General features: G+C 43.1%; 1 protein-coding gene across 4 annotated transcripts in view; it reads right to left on the bottom strand.

Moving 5' to 3' along the window:
- Positions 1-23,592, bottom strand: part of LOC141248477 (KN motif and ankyrin repeat domain-containing protein 1-like) — a 268,553-nt gene that overhangs the window by 67,484 nt on the left and 177,477 nt on the right. For all 4 annotated transcript variants that reach the window (XM_073669372.1, XM_073669401.1, XM_073669430.1 and 1 more), the window contains one exon: positions 21,009-21,113. In XM_073669372.1, the coding sequence (XP_073525473.1) occupies positions 21,009-21,045 (37 nt within the window). In that variant the 5' untranslated portion in view covers positions 21,046-21,113. The remainder of the gene's footprint in view (positions 1-21,008; positions 21,114-23,592) is intronic.

Here is a 23,592-nt window from a genome sequence, read left to right on the forward strand (position 1 = left end):
AGATTAATTGACAAGTTTAGACACATACACTGTTCACATTTGCTAATGTATAGGGAGAAGGCCAGCGACGTCAAATGTGACTTGCATCAGGTGTTTTCTTCTTCATACTGAAGCAGTTCTGGAAGAGCTGCAGTGGAATAAGTTATTTGGTGACCTACCCAGGAAAATGTATGCCAATCATTCCTATTGCTATGTTAAGGAAGTAACCATCTCCGATCCATACCTAGAACATTTATTCAACTTGCTTATTACTTATGTATCTTCCATTCAGTACACCAACAGACCACACAGCACGGTACAGAGATGGTCACCAACCACATCATTCCCTGTTCGCCATTTTAGACACATGCACACTAAGGTAAACTAAAAAACAGGCCAAATCAGCTAATCAGTGTGGTCCTGATCCATTAAAACTGGTGTATCGTGCGCCAATCTTAATGAGAGTCATGCAGGTATAAAATGCGCCGAATTCATTAAAATTCACGCACACCACTTAAATGGTTTTGTGCACCTTTCCATAAATGTTATTCCAGTAAGGGCCCAGAAATATGATTTTCCAGGTCAGTACAATTACTGTGATACAAAACATGCAGTTATTTTTTTGTATTTAATTGGTGAGAAAAAAAATTGGAAAATAATAAAACGTTGGCTCATTTTTTTATTTTTTTTTTAATTTTAATATAGATACCATTTGGGGGTAGATACATTGTCTTGAATGCCTCTTATTGCACTGTTGTAGCGACTGAAAAAAGAACTCTGGCAGTTTAATTTTTATCTCGTGCCCCCATTTACGGATCGTTAATTTTATATTTTAATAGATTGGAATTTTACAGACTTAACGATGTGGTTTTTTTTTTGTCATGTTTTTCAAAACTGTACTCGCTAATCCCCTAGCACATAAGGAGAGATAGCTGTTGACCAAACTATTGTGTATACGGGGGACTTTATTCTCATAGCCCGGTCAATAGATTAGCTTGAGACAATGTGCTATTAGCCTACTAAAAGTAGACATTAAAGATGGGTACATTATGCACTTAAAGTGCCACAGCAGTCCTCATTTTGTAGCACTAACTAAGCAGATCAGGTTACGTTTTTTCAATATTCAATTATCTAGCTTGGTGATCCCTTACCTACTATAACTCTACTTGATTTTTCAAAAATTTGACAAATCAGGCACAAAAAAAATGGTAAAGAATACGACAAGACAAAAAAGAAAAACAAAAACAGTGACGAAAAAAAAAGCAAAACAAGAACTGGGCCATAAATTTAATATAAATAATATGGTTTATAGTCACAGACCGGTAAAGCTTTGCCGCTTAAGTCAGATATGCTTGATGGTCCCCCATCATGGAGTACCCCATTAACATTTTGGCATCATCTAGTAAGAGGGTGTATGATTTTAAAGACTTCGCTAGATAGATTAAGTAAATTAATTCACTTACATCCACATACAAATAAAGGGTTTAGCAATAGTGATGAGTGCAAGTGCTCGTTACTGGAGTTTGTTGAGGGTGCTCGGGTATGCACCGACTATCGTGGGTGCTCAAGTGACATGTTAGAGTCCCCACAGCCAAGTTTCGCGGCTGTTAAGACAGCCACAAAACATGCGGGGATCGCCTGACAAACAGCTGTGAAACATGCGGCCGCGGAAACTTGAACATGTCACTCGAGCACCCGCGATACGCGAGTGTGCCGAGGGTGCTCGGGTATGCAGAGTAACGAACACTTGCGCTCATTACCATTTAGCAACATACTTGTACATAACTTTTGGTCTAAACATAACAGGAGTCTCTGCTGAGATAAAGAGATTCCCATGTGTTCGGTTAAGAAATTAAAGGCATCATTTCACAGCTGTTGCATTTTATGCTACTTTTATCACCCTTTTTGGGATTCTACATTATGGGGTTGTTGGTAAGCAAAATACACCACAAAATGAATTACACCATCAGATGAGTGTACTATGGTGAAATATTTCATCCATTCTGGACAGTTTATTTTAATACAATGAGATGTTTGTTGGAGCAGTAAGGTCGTTTTTGCTCTCCTCGTGAACCGCTAATATGCGCTTTTATACCATCATCTGCGACTGTTGCACTAGCGGTACACGATTCAAAGGATAACGTGCTGGTTCCACGGACCCCAAAGACGGTAGAAAATTGGCCCTCCCCAGTTTGTATCGCTACTCTCAGGAATTTCCGGTAGTCTCTGTGTATAAAACAGCCTGGGGAACAACAATTTCACTGACGTTTTTATTGATTCCATCTTGAACGATTGTACCTTTAGAAATTTGTTCAATTTTTTTTAGGTTCACGATAGTCCTGAACGTCCCGTCTGTTTTTTTCCTGAGGAACAGAGGGGGAGTAGAATCCTTTGCCTTCCTCCTGAGCGGGGACTTCCTGAAGGACTGATTTCCCTATTAGGCCTAGAACCTCCTGTTCTAGAGCTAGTTGTTCTACCCCTGAAGACCTCACAGGGGTTATGATGAAATTTGGACGGGGAATGGAGTGGAACTGGAATCTTAGTCCTGATTTTATCAGGTCTAAAATCCAAAAACTGTTTGATATTTTCTCCCAGGCTGGGAGAAATCTCCCCACCACCAGGGGCTGCCTCTCATTGGGCGGGTTTCCTGTTATCACTGGGGGGTCTGTTAAACATAAACCCTTTGGCCTTTTTTTGTCTCCTATCCTCCCACCTGTCCTGGTCTTTGGGGGGTTTCCTGCGCATAAATTTCCTGCTCCGAAAGGACTTCCTGAATGAAGTACCGGAGAGGACCGGGTAGAGTTTCTTGTTATCCCCGGCTTTGTCAAGGATCTCGTCCAGGGTAGATCCGAATAGGAACTCCCCCTCACAAGGAATAGAGCTGCGTTAGAAAAACTCCCAGCCCCGGCTGCCAGCCTGACGGAATCGGCTGAAGAGTCAGCCAGAAAAGTTGCTGCACCCTTCATTACTGGGATGGAGCCTATTATGTTATCCCTTGACGTTTTGTTTTTCAGTTGCGCTTCTAGCTGATCTAGCCATATCATTAAAGATCTGGCTGTGCATGTGGCTGCCACTGTGGGTTTTAACCCCCCTCCTGCCGGCTGCCAAGCTCCTTTCAGGAAGGAGTCTGCTTTTTTGTCCATTGGGTCTTTCAGCACCCCCATGTCTTCGAATGGCAGGGAAACATTTTTAGAGGCTTTGGCTATTGCTACGTCTAACTTTGGCGTCTTCCCCCAGAAGAAGCATACTGTGTCTTCGAAGGGGTATTTTCTTTTAGGCGACAACCACCCTTTCCTTTCCGTTTTTTTCCATTCCCTCTTAATCAGGGAGTGTACCTTATCATTAAGAGGGAAAGATCTCCTTTTCTTTTGTTCCAGGCCACTAAACATCATATCCTGGACTGATTTTTTTAGGGCAAGGATCTACGAACCCCATAGTGGACCTAACTGCTTTAGTCAAACTATCTGTACCCTCTATAGGGAAACCGCTACGACCCCCATCTCCGGAAGATAAGCAGGATGAATCGGAAACTACTCCCTCCCCGTCTGAACTGCTAGATTCTGATACAGAGGATATGTGTCTGGTTTTTTCTCGTTTCTTCCCCCCGCTGTGTCATGAGGTGCGTCCCCCCCTGACTTTACCACCGCTGTGCACCTCCAGCATGGGGGATGCCCGCCCCCCCCCCCTCCTGTGCAAGCCGACCCTCGGTTTCCCACACGCGCATTCAAACGCGCCTCTCTGAGGGCCCCACGGCACTTCCGGTGGGGAGCGAACAGCGAGCTTCAGAGGGGAGCGACCAGCGAGCGCGCGCACCCAGACATGCCGAATCCCAGCTCCCCCGGAAGCCCAGGCAAGCATCCGACCTGGGCCCCGGAGCTCAGGCATACTCACTAGCCTGAGCCCCGGAAGCCCCCGACACCGCGGCGGTCCAGTCTTTCCCTGCGCTGCATCTCCCTGCCACCCTAGAGGCCCACTGACCCCAGCGGTGGCGCTACAGGACACCGCACCAGCCGAGGCAGGGAACCCCCGCTGCTTGAACCGGTCTGGCCGGGCCTGGTAAGTCCATCTTTCTTCTATCTTCCTTTCTTTTCCATTTCTTTCTTCTATCTGTAGGTCCCCGTCAAGGACAGGAAACCAACTGATGCGGGAGAGAGGTGCCGCCCTTTTTATCTGTAGGTTTCCTGTCCTTGAAGGGCGGATCCCCTCTCCGTGGTGCAGTCATGGGGAAAGAGAAAAAACTATACAGTCACTTACATATAAATATAGAATATAAAATAGAATGTAAGCACATAATAGAAGATCATATACTTAGACATCTGTGCAATGTCTACACAGATGTCTATGGATAGACTTCAGTATACAGCTACTGGTATATTATTACTCTTGTAAATTGGTAAGAACATAACATTAGCAGACAGATTAATAGGCCGAGAAAACCCATAGATGCAGGCCAAGAATCCACATGGGCATTAGTATAAGAGTGAAACATGTTGGGAAACTATTGCAGAATAGAGGATCCTTATGTCCTGGTAAATAGGGGATTTCATAGCAGTGAATAAAGAATGAACAACCTAGTTTTGATTGAAGACCCTTAGAGTTTAAGGGCAGGAATGACATAAGTTTTCAGATCTACAAAAGTGGAATCCTATAAATGTGAATAGTGCGATACCAAAACTGTATGCGTGTTATTAGAATTTCAGCATGGTTTGTAGGGGTCAAACAGTCGAAAATTGATTTAATATACACTGCTCAAAAAAATAAAGGGAACACTCAAATAACACATCCTAGATCTGAATGAATGAAATATTCTCATTGAATACTTTGTTCTGTACAAAGTTGAATGTCCTGACAACAAAATCACACAAAAATCATCAATGGAAATCAAATTTATTAACCAATGGAGGCCTGGATTTGGAGTCACCCCCAAAATTAAAGTGGAAAAACACACTACAGGCTGATCCAACTTTGATGTAATGTCCTTAAAACAAGTCAAAATGAGGCTCAGTATTGTGTGTGGCCTCCACGTGCCTGTACGACCTCCCTACAATGCCTGGGCATGCTCCTGATGAGGTTGCGGATGGTCTCCTGTGGGATCTCCTCCCAGATCTGGATTAAAGCATCCGCCAACTCCTGGACAGTCTGTGGTGCAACGTGACGTTGGTGGATGGAGCAAGACATGATGTCCCAGATGTGCTCAATCGGATTCAGGTCTGGGGAACGGGCGGCCAGTCCATAGCTTCAACGCCTTCATCTTGCAGGAACTGCTGACACACTCCAGCCACAAGAGGTCTGGCATGGTCCTGCATTAGGAGGAACCCAGGGCCAACCGCATCAGCATATGGTCTCACAAGGGGTCTGAGGATCTCATCTCGGTACCTAATGGCAGTCAGGCTACCTCTGGCGAGCACATGGAGGGCTGTGCGGCCCTCCAAAGAAATGCTACCCCACACCATTACTGACCCACTGCCAAACCGGTCATGCTGAAGGATGTTGCAGGCAGCAGATCGCTCTCCACGGCGTCTCCAGACTCTGTCACGTCTATCACATGTGCTCAGTGTGAACCTGCTTTCATCTGTGAAGAGCAGAGGGCGCCAGTGGCGATTTTGCCAATCCTGGTGTTCTGTGGCAAATGCAAAGCGTCCCGCACAGTGTTGGGCTGTAAGCACAACCCCCATCTATGGACGTTGGGCCCTCATATCACCCTCATGGAGTCGGTTTCTAAACGTTTGTGCAGACACATGCACATTTGTGTCCTGCTGGAGGTCATTCTGCAGGGCTCTGGCAGTGCTCTTCCTGTTCCTCCTTGCACCATGGCGGAGGTAGCGGTCCTGCTGCTGGGTTGTTGCCCTCGTACGGCCCCTGGTGTACTGGCCTGTCTCCTGGTAGAGCCTCCAACCTCTGGACACTACGCTGTCAGACACAGCAAACCTTCTTGCCACAGCTCGCATTGATGTGCAATCCTGGATGAGCGGCACTACCTAAGCAACTTTTGTGGGTTGTAGAGTCTGTCTCATGCTACTACGAGTGTGAAAGCACAACCAACATTCAAAAGTGACCAAAACATCAGCCAGAAAGCATTGGTACTCAGATGTGGTCTGTGGTCCCCACCTGCAGAACCACTCCTTTATTGAGGGTGTCTTGATAATTGCCAATAATTTCCATCTATTGTCTATTCCATTTGCACAACAGCATGTGAAATTGATTGTCAATCAGTGTTGCTTCCTAAGTGGACAGTTTGATTTCACAGAAGTTTGAGTTACTTGGAGTTATATTCTGTTTAAGTGTTCCCTTTATTTTTTTGAGCAGTGTATATGGGAGGAATTTTTACCTACATTAAATGACAGATTAAAGAAGTTATCCACTACTTTTACATTGATGCCCCATACGTAGGATAGGGAATCAATGTCTGGAGCGGTACCGGGTGTGGGACCCCGGCCGATCAATCAGCTGTTATCGGTGCCGGCAGCCGCTAAAGACTGGAAGTACTTACTTGCGGTGCTTGGCCATCTAGCTGTAGTGGCCACCGCGGGGTACTGCACATCCGCCTCCCATTGAATTGATTAGGAGGCGGATGTGCAGTATCCCACGGCAGCCACTACACCTAGACGGCCAAGCTCTGCAAGTAAGCACTTCCGGCCGCCGGGACCGATAAAAGCTGATCGGCAGGGGTGCTAGGCCAATCAGACATTGATGCCCTATCCTACGGATGGGGCATCAATGTAAAAGTAGTGGACAACTTCTTTAACAACTATTAGGACCATGGGGTAGTTACAATTTTACTATAAATATACTACCATGCTAGTCAAGGGTTGTGACTTGCAGGGAAAGGGCATTGTGGAAAGGGCCATGACATGAACTTGCCATATCGCAACAACATTTTGACTCAAAAAAATTGGTTTAAAGCTCCACTCCAATGATTTTCTATTTTTCCCTTTGTTAGGTATCATGTAAGTGTCATGAAGGTAGTAGCATACTCAGTGTCATCTTCTCCTGGCTTCAGAGGCATTCAGATTCGCTGCAGCACCACGTGACTACATTTGTGATCTATCGACACAGTGGTGGAAGTGTGGAGCGGAGGTCATGTTTGGATTTTTCTCAATGCAAGTCTATGAAACGCAGAATGAAGCTCAGAGACTTCCAAAAAGAGTAATCGCCATTCCAAAAAGTAATGCAAAGGGGTGCTGTAAAGGACTGGAACACCGCTGAACCCGGAGAAGACAGCAACTAGTAACTTACTACCTTCTCAAAACTTACACACATGATACCTCACAATGAGGCAAATAAAAAATACACCATAGTGGTGCTTTAAAGCAAGTCTCCCTAGAAGCAGTAGAAAAGTGAAATAAAAGGTCTAAAACATGTGGCATATTATACGGCATGGGCCACTGTGATAAGCTTGAAGCATCTAAGTATAGTTCTAAGATGTCTAGGTCTACTATGCATCTATGTATAGTCTGAGTCCAGTTTGATTTATTTCTACATATAAAAAACAGCAATACTTGGAAGTGTGTGTGACAATCTATTAATGTGAATGAAAATACAATTTTACCGCGAGCTGTCATTGGGTTACAAGTTCAAGACAACACAAATACTAAAAGATGAATTTGGAAAATGACTAAAGTCACCTGCAATGTCTGTGATCGACATGTTATGAGGCTCAACCCAAACCAAACAAAATCCAGAACGCAAAAGTGGAGAAGAGCATTGCACAGCACAGGCATAAATCTTCACTTTCCTCAGATTTAGTGTATACTTACTCAATAAACCACCGATGGTGAGGACAATGATCTTGAATCATATCCAGTACATGCCAGTTCCTTCCACCATTAGAATCAAGATATCCAAAATGAAGTAAATTACAAGACAGACTCCATCATCATCATTTTCTTTCTTGCTGAGCTAAGCTGAAAGCTTCTTCAAAGCATGCAAAGTATTTCTAAGCTTAGCCTCCCTCCGCAGACTGGAGCCATCCTATTTTGAAGAGTGCTGTGAGAGACTCTGCTCCTCTAAAATAAACCCTTTACAACCTGGCACACACCCCTATGCCTTTTCTCTTAAGTCCTCGCATGTTGAAAGCTGTGAAATCACTGTGCAAATTCAAGGAAACGTTTCTCAAGGAAGACGACCGGTACTAAGCTAACCGCACTCCTCAACAGCATGTAAAGTCCTGGCAAAAAAGCCTCCTCTTGCTCTGCAGGAATAATAATTTTGTCAAAGGCAGCATGTTAAAACAGAGACTGCTCAGCCTGTGGAGAAAGACAAGTCCTAACACTGACAGAAGTGTGCCTGTCCTCTACTCACTGTGCGCAGAATAGACCCTCTAAACTAAAAATTCCCTTCCAACTCAATGACATATGTATGGTGGGCCGGAGATTGATCACCGAACACTTTGCTAGGGTCGCCATTCAGGAGTCTAAAAGTTTGGTGTCAACTCGTGTGAACAGTTTTTACATAATATGTACAGAGGGCTTATATGTATGGGGGCTTCCGAACGCTCCCCAAATATCATGAGTTGGGGGAAAAAAGTTGGGAAGGATCAGGCATATTGAATTTAAATACCTTACTCTGCTCTCCTGAATCAGAGTAAATGTATAGTGGGCCATACAGGCATGTGTATGAGGGGGTTGGGAAAGATGGCTGCATCTTTAGGAGAATAAAAATATTACTGGTCTATCTACAGAATTTTAATGCACAGAATACCTTACATGCATATTGTATATGTTGTTAAAGGGAATCTATCGCCAAATTTATGCTAAACCACCTGGGAGCAGCAGGATGTAGGGGCAGAGACCTTGATTCCAGTGAATGATTCACTTACTGGACTGCTGGCTGTAGTTATGATAAAATCACTGTTTTTCCCTGCTGCAGATCTACCATGGATCTTTGTATAACCCCATCACTGATTGGCAGATTACTGTGTATAGAAAGCTGCCAATCAGTGATGGGGCGGGGTTATACAGGACCCCTTTACTGATGATTTCCTACTGATAAAACTGGTTTTTTTTGGGGGGGGGGTGTGGCTGGACTACATGGCAGCAGGCCAAGTAGTCCTGTAGAGATAATCTCCTGCTGATAAACAGTGATTTCTAAAAACTTGAGCAAGCAGCCCAGTAAGTTATAGATCAGTGGAATCGGGGTCTTTGCCCCTATAGTATGCTGCTCTAAGATTAGGCAACAACAACAACAGGGTGAAAGATTAGTTTTAAATTCTTGTACTTCTTGAATTCATTGTTACAATAGGATTATTACATCTTTGCAACTTTCAATCTGAGACTACCATCCTCCATAAAATCTGCTATTTTTGTCTACATTTCTGCACCAAATTTCTTGAACGGACCAACATCCTAAACAATCAACTAATTTACATAGTTTAAGGTCAAGTGCACACGAAGCGTTTTTAATGCAAAAATGCTTGGTAATGGGTCAGCCAGCTATTGCAATGGTAATCCTGATGTGCAGTGCACATGATACGGAAATTTCCACTCAGGATTACCATTGCAGAAAAAAACGCAGCATGTCAATTGTGCGCAGCGTTTCCCGCCCATTGACTTTAATTGAACCGCAGCAAATCCGCAGGTATAATACTTATACCTGCGGATTTGCTGCGTTTCAATTAAAGCCAATGGGCAATGAAACGCTGCGGAAACCCTGCGGGTGGTACCCGGGTTGGCAGAGGAGGAGTACTACTCCCGTCATCTGACCGCCGCTACCAGTGAAAAGCGAGAGCGGCGCAGCTGAAAGGAGCAGTAGTCTCCTCAGCTGAGCCAGGTACCACGCAATCTAAAAAAATAAGTAAAAAATAAAAAACACCATTTTCACCTATCCAGCGATGTCCCCAGGCGGTCTCATCCTCCCCAAGGTACACTGCCGCTCCCAGCAATGTACTGCGTTGCCAGGACCTGTGGTGCGGTAACGTGAGTTCTCAGCTGAAGATGAGCTGAGAGCTCAAGTGACCTCACTTTACGGCATCGCTGCTGCGTGGGAACACATTCTAAAAGAATGTTCCCACCAGTACTGGTGCTGAGGTCATCGGGGCTGATCAGCTGATCTTCAGCTGATGAACCCCAGTGACCTCACTCCTGCCAGTATACATTGCTGTCTTCTACATCATGTCACTGCTGTAGAAATGACACGGATCGCCGAGGGACAATCATGACGGATTTGTGGACTATGTCGTGAAGGCGGACAGGTGAGAGATATGGTTGTTTTCCTTCTATTTATTTATTTAAAAAACTGTTTTTTATTTCATTAAAATACGGTCAGAATAAAGTATTTATTCAAAAAAGCGTTGTAAACTTTACTACGCGATTAGTAATGGGGGCATCTTATAGACGCCCTCCATTACTAACCTGGGCTTCATGTCAGCCGCCACTACAAGGCTGATGTGAACCCCAACCCTATTAGGCATCGCTACAGCCTGGGACCATGTTTGCCTAATGGCACCTTCCTAGGCTAAAAAAAGCAGCTCTCAGCTGCCCCAGAAATTACATGAATGGGAATGCAAATGAAGATTAGGTGAATGGGATTAGTTGACACCTAGCTCTTGTTTGGTATCAAGGTATCAATTAGACACTTTCATAACCAAACCTAATTAAACCTAATTAAAGTAAAGCGTTAAATAAACACACAGACACAAAGCAAACACTTTATTTGAAATACAACACACATTCTTCTTTAATCATTTAAATTAACCAATATACTCACCCCAGTTCTGACGGTAATCCAAGGGTTAAAACAATGTCCCACAAAATAACTTTATTTAGCTCCAAAAAACAGTCATTGATGTAAAAAAACGCTTCAAAAATGTGCTGTTTTTCCGCACAGCGTTTTTCCTGCCAAGGAGATGCAGAAACGCTTCAGAAATTTCTGCTTCATACCTGAACGTGCACACATAGCCTAAAGCTACATTCACACATCCGAGTGTTAACATCTCTGAGAATTGGGCAATTTTTGTTATTCTAGTTGCATCATTCACTTGGACCAGGCTGGATTTATGGTCGGCAGAGAAGCTGGAGAGAACACCACAAAAGCTCTGAACCCTATTTATAGAGCCAAGTTAGAAGAGACTCCATTGTTGCTTCTCACTACAGAAGCGGGAAAATCACTTATGTCAGTTATGATCTTACTGTGAAAACAAGATATATTAATGGTTTATATATCCAACATTGTAATTTATTGCTGTGGCTTAATTTGCTTATAATTTGCCACTTGATGTAACCACTATTTCCACTCTCTAGCACTCAGGGCCCCAGTAACTTCTATTTTCTGGGTACTATCTGGTGCTATATAGATCTAGCCTAGGGCACATTACTTGTAAATTCAATCACTATTTTGATGCATTTAATTTGATATATTTACTACCTCTGCTCACTATTATGGCAGTCAGTGCCTTTAGCTATTATAGCCCTATGTGTTTCATCAATCTATCATTCCTGCCTTGATTCTTCAGGGGCTAGGAAGCTCATAAAGTGTACATAGTGCAAGATGCCATCAAATCACTGATGTGTCTCAATACTCATGACATGTCAGCATGGTTGCTAGCCGCGTTCGGAGGCCCAACCATCACCTTTATATAGGTAGGAAACCCCACCTCTCATTGTTCACCAGTGCCTCCCTTTCATTATACACAACCAATCATCTGCTGTCATCGCATATCAATGGCAGCGTTTGGGGACATCTGGGGGAGTATTGAGACACATCAGTGCTAGAGAGTGGAAATAGTGGTTACATCAAGTGGAAAATTAATAGCAAATTAAGCCACAGCAATAAATGACAATGTTAGATATATAAACCATTAATATATCTTGTTTCCACAGTAAGATCATAACTGACACAGATGCATTACAACAGTGCTGGAGTGCATCAGTATCAGAGGTTTTTAATAATTTAAGTACTTATGTGTGTGTTCATTTAGGATTTTAGTATGAATAAATATTAAAAGTTAAAATTTATAAATCTATTACTCCAATTGGATTTGACAGTGAGGTGGTCTACCTAAACCTAATTAACAACTAGAGGATACGCAACACAGAACAGCATTAAATATGGCACGGCATGTGCACATAAGGGGCAAATAGCCATTGCAACAGACTTAACACATGGCAACATAACAGTCCTAGTCAGTCCAGTACAGTGGGCTCCTGCAGAACAAGACCTCCATTTTTGTAACAGGGTCAAGCCTCTTACAGGCCTGGACCTCACGGGATTTCAAAAACACCCATTTGTTCCAACTATGAAGAAAATTGATCTAGAAAGTTTAAAAAGAAAAATATTATATAAGGAGGCATTAAAGCTGCATGCAGTGCCGACAGACCTTAGTAAATAGTCTCGTCAATGAATTTCAGCCATGATTTCTCGGAGTGTAAACAGCTTTGCTGAGGCATGTTACATTCTTCCCACACACGCAGATGGCATGAGACTTGTGAAACACATAATACATTCCACTAACTGCAAACTCCTACATGTACAAATACAAGCATCCTGTAACATCAGCTCGCAAAGGGAAAAACTCCTATCCCTAGGGCCTCTTTATAGGGGATGTCCACCTTTGACCACCGCCCACACACACACAATATACATATTCTACACACACACACTGCAAAATTATTAGGAAGGTGTGTATTTTGACCACATCATCATTGTCTATATTTTCCAACTCCAAGCTGTATTAACTTGAATGCTTATTGGATGAATATTGGGTGATGTGTATTTGTGTAATGAGGATAATGAGAAAGGATGCGGCCTAAGGATCAAAGTGTGTAGAATTATTAGGCAGCTTGGTTTTCCTCAGGCAAAATGGGCCAAAAGAGATTTAAACTGACTCTGAAAAAAGTCAAAAATTGTTAAGATACTGAGGTGTGATCATGGTACCATCAAAAGTTTTGTTGCAAATAGTCAACAGGGTTGTAAAAAGCGCATTGAGAAACAAAGAAGCACATTAACTGCCAAAAATTTGAGAAGAATCAAACAAAGCGACCAGGAACCCATTATCCTTCTGTACTATCATATTCCAGAACTTCAACTTCCCTGGAGTGCCCAGAAGTACAAGATGTTCAGTGCTCAGAGACATGGCCAACGTAAGGTAGGCTGAAACCCGACCACCACTGAACAAGACAAAGAAGCTGAAAGGTCTTGACATATCTGAAGACAGATTTTCAAAGGTTTTATGGACTGATGAGATGAGAGTGACTTGACGGACCAGATGGATGGACCAGTGAGTTGATCAGTAGCATGCATAGGTCTCCACTTTGATTCAGATGCCAGCAAGGTGGAGGTGAGGTACCGCTAAAAGCTGCTGCGTTTAAGGCATTTAAGATGGAGGTTTGCAAAAACAAAAGTGACAGTTTTTAGAAGACACTTTCTTGAAACAGTGGTACAGGAAAAAGTCTGCATCTTTCAAGAAAACCATGATTTTTATGCAGGACAATGCCCCATCACATGCATCAAAGTCTCCACTGCGTGTCTGCCAGTAAAGGCCCTAAAGAAGAAAAATAATGAGATGGCTTCTGCCTCACCTGTCCTAAACCCTATTGAAAATTTGTGGGATATTCTAAAATGGGAGATTTACTGTGAAGGAAAACAGTACACCCCTCTGAACAGTGTCCGGGAGGCCGTGGTTGGTGCTGCCCTAAAAGATGGTCGTCAACTGATTAAGAAACTGACAGACCCCATTAATGGAAGACTTATGGCTGTTATTGAAAAGAAGGGGGCTATATTCATCACTTTTTTTAATGTACACTGCTCAAAAAAATAAAGGGAACACTCAAATAACACATCCTAGATCTGAATGAATGAAATATTCTCATTGAATACTTTGTTCTGTACAAAGTTGAATGTGTGGACAACAAAATCACACAAAAATAATCAATGGAAATCAAATTTATTAACCAATGGAGGCCTGGATTTGGAGTCACCCCCAAAATTAAAGTGGAAAAACACACTACAGGCTGATCCAACTTTGATGTAATGTCCTTAAAACAAGTCAAAATGAGGCTCAGTATTGTGTGTGGCCTCCACGTGCCTGTATGACCTCCCTACAACGCCTGGGCATGCTCCTGATGAGGTTGCGGATGGTCTCCTGTGAGATCTCCTCCTAGACCTGGACTAAAGCATCCGCCAACTCCTGGACAGTCTGTGGTGCAATGTAACGTTGGTGGATGGAGCGAGACGATGTCCCAGATGTGCTCAATCGGATTCAGGTCTGGGGAACGGGTGGGCCAGTCCATAGCTTCAATGCCTTCATCTTGCAGGAACTGCTGACACACTCCAGCCACATGAGGTCTGGCATTGTCCTGCATTAGGAGGAACCCAGGGCCAACCGCACCAGCATATGGTCTCACAAGGGGTCTGAGGATCTCATCTCGGTACCTAATGGCAGTCAGGCTGCCTCTGGTGAGCACATGGAGGGCTGTGCGGCCCTCCAAAGAAATGCCACCCCACACCATTACTGACCCACTGCCAAACCTGTCATGCTGAAGGATGCTGCAAGCAGCAGATCGCTCTCCACGGAGTCTCCAGACTCTGTCACGTCTGTCACATGTGCGCAGTATGAACCTACTTTCATCGGTGAAGAGCACAGGGAGCCAGTGGCGACTTTGCCAATTCTAGGGTTCTATGGCAAATGCCAAGCGTCCTGCACGGTGTTGGGCTGTGAGCACAACCCCCATCTGTGGACGTCGGGCCCTCATACCACCCTCATGGAGTCGGTTTCTAACCGTTTGTGTAGACACATGCACATTTGTGGCCTGCTGGAGGTCATTTTGCAGGGCTCTGGCTCCTCCTGTTCCTCCTTGCACAAAGGAGGAGGTAACGGTCCTGCTGCTGTGTTGTTGCACTCCTTTGGCTCCCTCCACATCTCCTGGTATCTCCTCCATGCTCAGGACACTGTGCTGACAGACTACCCTTCCTGCCACAGATCGCATTGATGTGCCATCCTGGATGAACTGCACTACCTGAGCAACTTCTGTGGGTTGTACTGTAGACATCGCCTCATGCTACGGTACCTCTAGGGGTGAGAGCAATGGCAAAATGAAAAAGTGACCAGAACAGCCAAAAAGGATGAGAACAGAGAAATGGTCTGTGGTCACCACCTGCAGAACCACTCCTTTATAGGGGGTATCTTGCTAATTGCCTATCATTTCTACCAGTTGTCTGTTCCATTTGCACAACAGCAAGAGAAATTGATTCACAATCAGTGTTGCTTCATAACTGGACAGGTAGATTTCACAGAAGTGTTATTGACTTGGAGTTACATTGTGTTTAAGTGTTCCCTTTATTTGTTTGAGTAGTGTATTTTTGTACATTAAGTGGTTTAGTTATTTTTTCTAACAAATAAAAATAAACAATTCAGATAGGAAAATTTACGTTTTTCATTTAGATGCATAATAATTCTGGATAGTAATAGTTGCCCAATAATTATGCACACAGATATTCTCCTAAGAAAAACAAACTCTCACTTTTACTATCAGGTTAATCTTTTGGATTGACTGACAGCACTGTAGTTCAGTAATTAAATAATTCGTTGAAAATACAACATTGCCTAATTGTGCACATAATAGATAGATAGAATAAAAATATTTTTTATTCTTAATTGTATGCATAAATATCTCACTCTGATCATCTTCACTGAAATACATTGAGCACGTGCTCATTTTCTAAACACACAGAAAGGAGACCTTGGTATGCTACTTTCACCCACACTTGGATGCATCCTCGACATCCAGGAAAATTTGTGTGAGCACAGTGCTATTCAATGGAGGAGGACGATTAATGTCTCAACACTTTTTAATTTCTAGACATAAGCAGCGTATGGTCAGGAAAGATGGCATGGCTAAAGATTGGAGGAAATGGTGCAGGACTTGTAAAAAAGTATATTTTAGATGTCTAAGGGGTAACGTTTCTCCTTGTGGAGAGTGACACACCAGCTCTGGCATGCCAAGGTAAGGAGGCTTATTTGCCATGCAATGCTGCTCTGGGAAATGCAATATGCAAATTGCCTCTTCAGAGATAAAGAGGACTTTTACTCTATAGCGCCACCTATTGGAAGCAGCAATCCTACAAGTTATAATCAACCCTTTAATGAGTTGTGCAATATGACTTGGGATAAAAGCCAAATCAGAATCTCAATTTGCAGACACGGTGTTTCGGGCTGTTGGCCCTCGTCAGTGCAAAGTATGAGAACTGATTTGGGGCGAATAAGCCTCCTTACCTTGACGTGCCAGAGCTGGTGTGTCACTCTCCATAAGGAGAAACGTTACCCCTTAGACCTCAGTCCAGAGCCTCTCATCTAGCCAAATCAGTTCTCATACTTTACACTGACGAGGGCCAACAGCCCGAAACACCGTGTCTGCAAATTGAGATTCTGATTTGACTTTTATCCCAAGTCATATTGCATGACTCGTTAAAGGGTTGATTGTGACTTGTAGGATTGCTGCTTCCAATAGGTGGCGCTATAGAGTACAAGTCCTCTTTTTCTCTGAAGAGGCAATTTGCATATTTTAGCTGTAACACTGTTCTCGGCCCTCACACTGATCTCTGCACCCTTATAGGAGGGTCGTTAGCAATGCAACTTCTAATGGGCAACTGTAACTAGAAGCCAAGAAGACTTGCTCAGGGCCTGGCCCCCTTGCATTGGTTGCCCAATTTCAGCCTTCTACGCTTTACAATTTGGTGAAAATATGAAACACGTCAGTAAGCATCACCAGTTAGTTTCTCCCATAGACCAATGTTTCTATAATTTATCAATATTTGCCCATATAGATTATCAATAAAGGTTAGGATTTGAAAGCAAGAACATAGAAACATGTGTTAGCTGCCCATCATCAGCATAGTGAATGGTACAGAATCATCCTCCTGAGCAAGTCACCTGCTGGCAGCAGCATCCACTAAACAAGCAATAGCGCTTATTTATATAGGAATACCATTTATATTACTGAATACACGTTACATGATAGTATACTACTATTCCAGTTTGTCAAGTTTCTAGTCAGGTCATGCAATACAGACAGAAAAAAACACCCAAAGAGAGGGATAGGTGGAAGCAATGTATCTTGTTGTTGTGCGCGGTTTCTATAGCATTGTAATTAGGCTCACAAGTGTGCCCTCTTTGGGAGCAGACGTGCAGATCGGGCTTCACACAAGGTGCCTGACACTAACAAAGTATCTACAATTGTTAAACAGCATCTAAAATAAATCAAAGAAGAAGTACTATCCTACTAACGCCATGAAAGTCATGTGGCTGTGAGTCGGATAAGCAGAGACATGTGATATGTCCCTGAGTAAAACAGCAAAGATGCATTTGTATTTTGGCAAATAAAAGAGCGTCGTCAGTCTCATGAATTTCTGAATGTGCCATGTTCTAGGTTTTAAGGGCCTTTATGGGAAAAATATAGAATTTGTTTAAATTTGGCGTCAATATCGCTGATTGGTGGCGACCGCTAGCGAACCTTGTGTGTTTAAATTTGGCGCCAATATCGCTGACTGGTCACGGCCGGCGGGCGCGACCAATCAGCACAGCGGTGTTTAAATTTGGCGCCAATATCGCTGATTGGTCGCGGCCGGGACCAATCAGCGAATTGTATTAGTGAGGACCGGGGAGCGACCGGCTGCTCGTAGCAGAAGTATCCCGAATGGCGGCGCCGCTCCCCGGTGCTCCCTTCACACTTGCCGCTGATCTCTCGACGGTAGCGCATGGAGGTCAGCGGCGCCGCCGGTCGGGGTACTTCGGCTGCATCGCCGCTGACCTCTGTGCAGAGCGGTGTTTAAAGTTGGCGCCAATATTGCTGATTGGTCGTTTCCAGTGGCCGCGACCAATCAGCAGAGCAGTGTTTAAACTTGGCGCCAATATAACTGATCGGCCACGACCAATCAGCGTCGTATTAGTGTGGGCCCGGTAGCGGCGCTGCTTGTGCGGGTACTTCTGCTGCGAGCAGCTGGGAGATGAGCGGCTGCTAGCAGCAGAAGCATCCCGACCGGCGGCGCCGCTCCCCGATCCTCCCTTCACACTTACAGTCGGGAGATCAGCGGTCCTAGCCGCTGATCTCCCGACGGTAGCCGCATGGAGGTCAGCGGCGCCGCCGGTCGGGGTCCTTCTGCTGCTAGCGGCCGGGAGATTACATAGCTAATATAAATTGGAAAGGGTATGAGGAAAGGAAAGATGTGTGAATACAATTTAGCTTTTATTAGCATAATTAAAAACTCTTGTTTAATAAAAATTATTTGTAAATGAATTATCATACATCTAAGGGGCCGCTACAGCTAGGGCCGCTCATCTCCCGGCTGCATCGCCGCTGACCTCCGTGCGGCAGATGAGCCGCTAACGGCCGCCATCTTTTTTCTGAAATCCTGCGTAGCTGATTGGCCGCGGCCGGACCAATCAGCGACGCGGGATTTCCTGGACAGAAGGACAGACAGACGGGATAAGACAAATATTATAATATGTATAAAAAAATATCAAAAGGTGTATAGACAAAAACATTATGTATCCCTAAAAATGTAATCTTGTCCTGCAAACAATGCAGCGCTTCAAACTCACATTTTTTCTATGTGTAGCCCATATACCCAGCTGAGTTGGAGACCCCTGCTCAAGTAGCGAGGCTTCCATGATGTCACAGGGCCGGATCAGGTCCAGGCCTCGGCCCTAGACGCATAAACCCTTTATATATACTCTACGTTGGTGAATATAGCAACGGATTGTTATGACAGAAGCTCAATAACAGCCTTAAATAACATGCAAGTGCTAAAAGATGTTAAATACCAAAGCAAGTCTTTACAGATCTATAGAAATTACTTCAAAATGTCAACTAATGCCACGTTCCACCTGCTACAAATCTGTAGCCACTTGGGTTGGATAAAAGATATGGAAAATTACAGGGGCACAATTTCAGTAAAGGGGTTTTCCAAGTTCAGAAAAAAATTGTCCAGGGAAAATAACAATAGTAAAATAGTCCCCTGATAAAACCCCCACATTTCAGCGCCACCGCTCCTCTCCAGTCTTTGGTAAGTGCTGCAGTGATGACGTCCCCAGCTACCAGCGTGCTGCTGCAGCCCATCAGTGGCCTGCACAGCGTACAGCTGAGTCCATGACCATTGGCCTCAGCAGTAATTAAAGCCTGTACTCCAGAGAGAACATCCCCCGACTACCCATGTGATCACTGCTGCAACAGTCACAGCGAAAATCAGTGATTGGCTGCAGTAATCATGTAGATAGGGGAAGTCAATGCTGCAGCACAGTAAAACATAGATATAAAAGCAGCAGTGCCGGAGTGTGCATGATTTATTGTGAGAGTAATTAGTTATTTGATGCCCCTTTTCCACGTTTTCAAAAATAAGGAAAATGTGAGAAACTTCTTTACCAAGTCTCAATTCTGTTTATAACCTGAAACTTCAACAATTGACATCTTCAAGAGCTACTTGGAGGGCAGTTGACTGTCAGACCTTTACAGAGGATGTTCTCTGTCCAATAAATCGAGATAGCACTATCCCAAATTCAGATAAGATCTACTCCACACCATATAAGCTTCACATGCTTAAAGAAGCACTCCTCCTCCCAGCAAAGTTTGTATCCTCTTAATATATTGCTGTCAGCATATTATATAGCACTGTGTACTTACAATTGCTCATTTTACCCTTTCTACCCACTAATTCTTCTCTTTTCCTTTAGGTTTATGACCTCACGTGATTAAAAACGGTCTAGCTGAATCCTTCTAAGCTCTATGTAGCAACAGGAAGTCAGTTTTCCCTGTATGAGTCATGAGTCACTGCAAATGTCATTGGCAGGGGGAGGAGGGAGCAGCTGGGTCAGGAGTTGAAGAGGGGAATGATTTTTGCAGGGAAAAGAGATTTCCAGTTTCTAGATAGAAAAGAGAAGAATTAACTGGGTAAAAAGACTAAATGAGCAATTGTAAGTACACAGTGCTATATAATATGATGATTGCAATATATTAAGAGGATAAAAACTTTGATGGAAGAATTGCTTCTGCAAGGGAGTTTTCAGAGCTCCACATAAATCTTTGCGGTTACTGGATTGTTGAATCCTGACAGTTAGTAATATGCCCACTGTTAGGATTTTGCTCTTGCCAGTGTGATAGGTAAATCATGTGACCATACATATGCAATTTGCATAATGGCTGTTGTGTGCTTACCAGAAAATTGAGAGAATATGAAAAATGCTAGTTGGCAAGGGACCACAAATATGCAAACTGCATAGCTGCGGTGTGTGACAACTCTTGTACTAGCTAGGAAAGGAGCAAAACATGGACAGTGTGCAAAGTGCACACTGTCCGGTAGAGGTGGGTGATTTACCACATTCATTTGATTCATTTGCCTGAGCCAAGATTCTGATTTTTGTCAGAATTAAAAAAAGGAATTTACCTCCCCTCTAGCTCATAGCAGCATTGTCTTACCACTGATGGAGCGGGCAGAGAGCAGTTAACATGAGATTTGTGTGTCCGGCTGCACCTAACTAGTTATTCCTGGGACCGGATGTACCAGCTAAGTTGGAGATATGACAAAAAAAAGAGGGCTGTCTAGGTCACACCGGCAATATCTCCTAGGACTTTCAGTTAATCCCCTAAAAGTCGGTGCACCGCTCCATCAGCTGTTTAGTGTATAGTGAGAGCAGCTAATTAGGACAAGCTGCATCTTCTCCAATCAGCGGAGACTGATAGGAGACAAAAAGTACCATGTACCTCCACAGTCTTTAAATGATGACAAGTCCAAATAAATAAATAGAAATTATACTTACCTGCCCTAGCACTCCAGTGGCAATTACATGCGAGACTGGCAGTAGTCCAGGGGAGTGTTGCCACAGAAGTGTCATAAGAAGTGAGTATAGTGTTTTTTACATATTTGTGTTATTATTTTCACTTACCTGGACTAAGTTTAGCAAAAAATAAATAAGATTTTTTTTTTTTTACATGATTGCCTAGTCCTATCAAGATTCAGCCATCTGAAGTCACAGAGTGACTACAGAAATGTATATGGACCCAAGAAAACCCCTATGATAGAGCAAATAAAAGAGTTTACAATACCATAAAGATTTCCATTGACATTGTCCGTATTCTCCATGTCACACTTCACTGTCAGGCTGGCCAGAAACAAAGCGACTATTCATTCAATCCAATTCTACAAGAAACCTGGAAAACAAAAACGTCAATTTATGAGCTGACAAAGAATGTAAAAAAAACTAAAAATACATATATTGTATGGTAACCTGTGCCACCCAAGACAAAAACAGACAAAACACATTGGTGGGATGGCTTTTACGCTTTTTTGATCCAAATAGTATTAACTAAGTACCCTATATTATTTACATGTATTGTTAGGGTGCTTTCACACTGCGCTCTGGCACCCGTTCAGTGGCTCTGTCGGGGCTTACGTCCGAATACACCCTCACAAAACGGGATTCGGGCGTACGCGCCTACGGGCCATAGACTATAATGGTGCCAACAGAGCGAACGTGCACTGACGTGCATCATTTTCAGGTGTGAACGCCACTTGAAGACAGATACCCAGACGCAGTCTACTACATATAAGTGTCCGCCTCCAGTAGGGGTGTACACGCCCGAAAATGATAAAACGTCAGAGCGCATGTTTGCTCTATCATTATAGTCTGGCTCTGTCGGCGTATATGCCCAAATCCCCTTTTGTGGTGCGGTTCGGACATGAGCCCTGAGAGCCACTGACCAGGTACCTGTATGCAGTGTAAAAGCACCCTTATTACAGTTCATATGCTCATGTTGTTTTGTCTTGGGCTTCATAGATTTATGCTATGTTCAAACTAGGACACTTTCAATAGATAAAAAGGAATCTTTTACGAAGATGAACCACCCTCCGCAAACCACATATAGGCATACAGGTATTTGAAATGTAAATCCATTGACACCTTTATACCTTTTATCTGTTGCTGCGTTCCAGAGTAATTAGTATTTTCATTCATATGCAAATGAAACGTTAAATGCTCTGGACAAGACTGAGCATCTAACAAGCTTTTGTCTGTTGCTCTGCCCAGCACCAACCTCTTTAGCTTGATGGATAGCTCACTGACTGATTTCCTTGCCAGGCACCTGAAATCACATGTGAGCTTTCAATCATGCTAAGGAGACTGATGCTGGGCGGGAAAGTAACTTGGAGAGATAGTGGCTCATGCACCTGGAAATGCAGCAGCAGATAATAGATATAAAAGGTACTGATGAATTTACATTTTAAAAACCTGCATGCCCATATATACAGTTTGGAGAAGGGAGAGGAGGGGGGTAGAGTTGATTTCATTGACCGATTCCCTTTAAAAAGCAAACAAATGTAATTTATTTTTCGGTCTACCTTTCAATGGTTATTTAAAAAAACAAAAACAAACAAAAAAAAAACACAACACACAACTCAGTTGGCTTTGGTAGTCTGACAAACAAAATCTTATGACCTGGAAAGGTTTATTTGCATGATCTCGTAACAGAAGCCAGGCTTTGACATACTCCAAAATATTATTAGCTGGAAAAGTGGGCTAGACTGTTTAACTGAAGCATAGGAGATCTTAAGAACTATACTTGGAGAACTTCATGATATACTTAAATTGGTGACAACCATGTTTGTCTGAACATAGAATAATGGAAAAATTCGCATGTTAACAGTACAGACAAACGTGTACTAAACTGGTGTCCTTCAAAGAATCAATGACCAGCAGTGGTCTCATTTTTTAGGATCTCCACACAATCCTTCCTGGATGGTCGTTACAGAACTTTGTGCATAAATCTAGAATTTGAAGGAACAAAGGGCTTAATGTTCTGGTATTTCTGCACTTGCTTGTCTTTGTCTAGGCTATTCTCTTCCATCTCTGTTGTAGAGTGACACCAAGTGGATTGTAAAATAATGAGACATTTTCAGGACTGTTCACCTCATCATAACAGGTATAAGAATTGATGTGGAGGCTTTTTATTTTCATACATTTAGATTAGAGTAGAGAAAAACCCTTCTGAAAGCACTTTATAAAACTACAGATAAAAGTTACAATTTCACTTAAACAATTTCAAATTTGTAGCATATATTTCGCATAAATCCCACCACAAAAGCCATGAATACAATTAATTTCAATTCACATTTCCACTATCAAAATGGTCAAAACATGGTTTCCATTTTCTATAAAACTGTCAATTTTAATAATTTTTCTTTTGAGTCACATATTCCACAGTGCTTTACAAATGAGAGATACCACACAAACAATATCAGACATTACACAGCAAAAAATTATTCAACAATTCAAACTAGAGAAGTGAGAGACCTACTCTCAAGCATTCAATCTACAAGGAAATAGGGCGAACACAAATGGGAAAAAAGTTTGTACCCCCTGTGATCCAGTCACAGCTGCTATCTATCGAAGTGTCGATACAAAGTGCCACTGAGTGCATGGACCGTGAGGAAATGCAAAATAAAAGGGACCAGATTTTGAGTAAGAGTTAAGAACGGAAAACAGAGAATAGTTTAATGACGCGATAGGCCAGTTTAACAAAATGTGTTTTTAGAGCACACTTAAAACTGTGAATAAAAGGAATTAACTGGATTGTGCAGTGTAGTGCATTCCAGGGAACTGGTGCAGCACTGGAGAAGTCTTGGATATGGGAG

This window comes from Phyllobates terribilis, unplaced genomic scaffold (assembly GCF_046119375.1).
Source record: "Phyllobates terribilis strain yellow unplaced genomic scaffold, ASM4611937v1 Scaffold_1__5_contigs__length_1240528914, whole genome shotgun sequence".
Lineage (NCBI taxonomy): Eukaryota > Metazoa > Chordata > Amphibia > Anura > Dendrobatidae > Phyllobates > Phyllobates terribilis.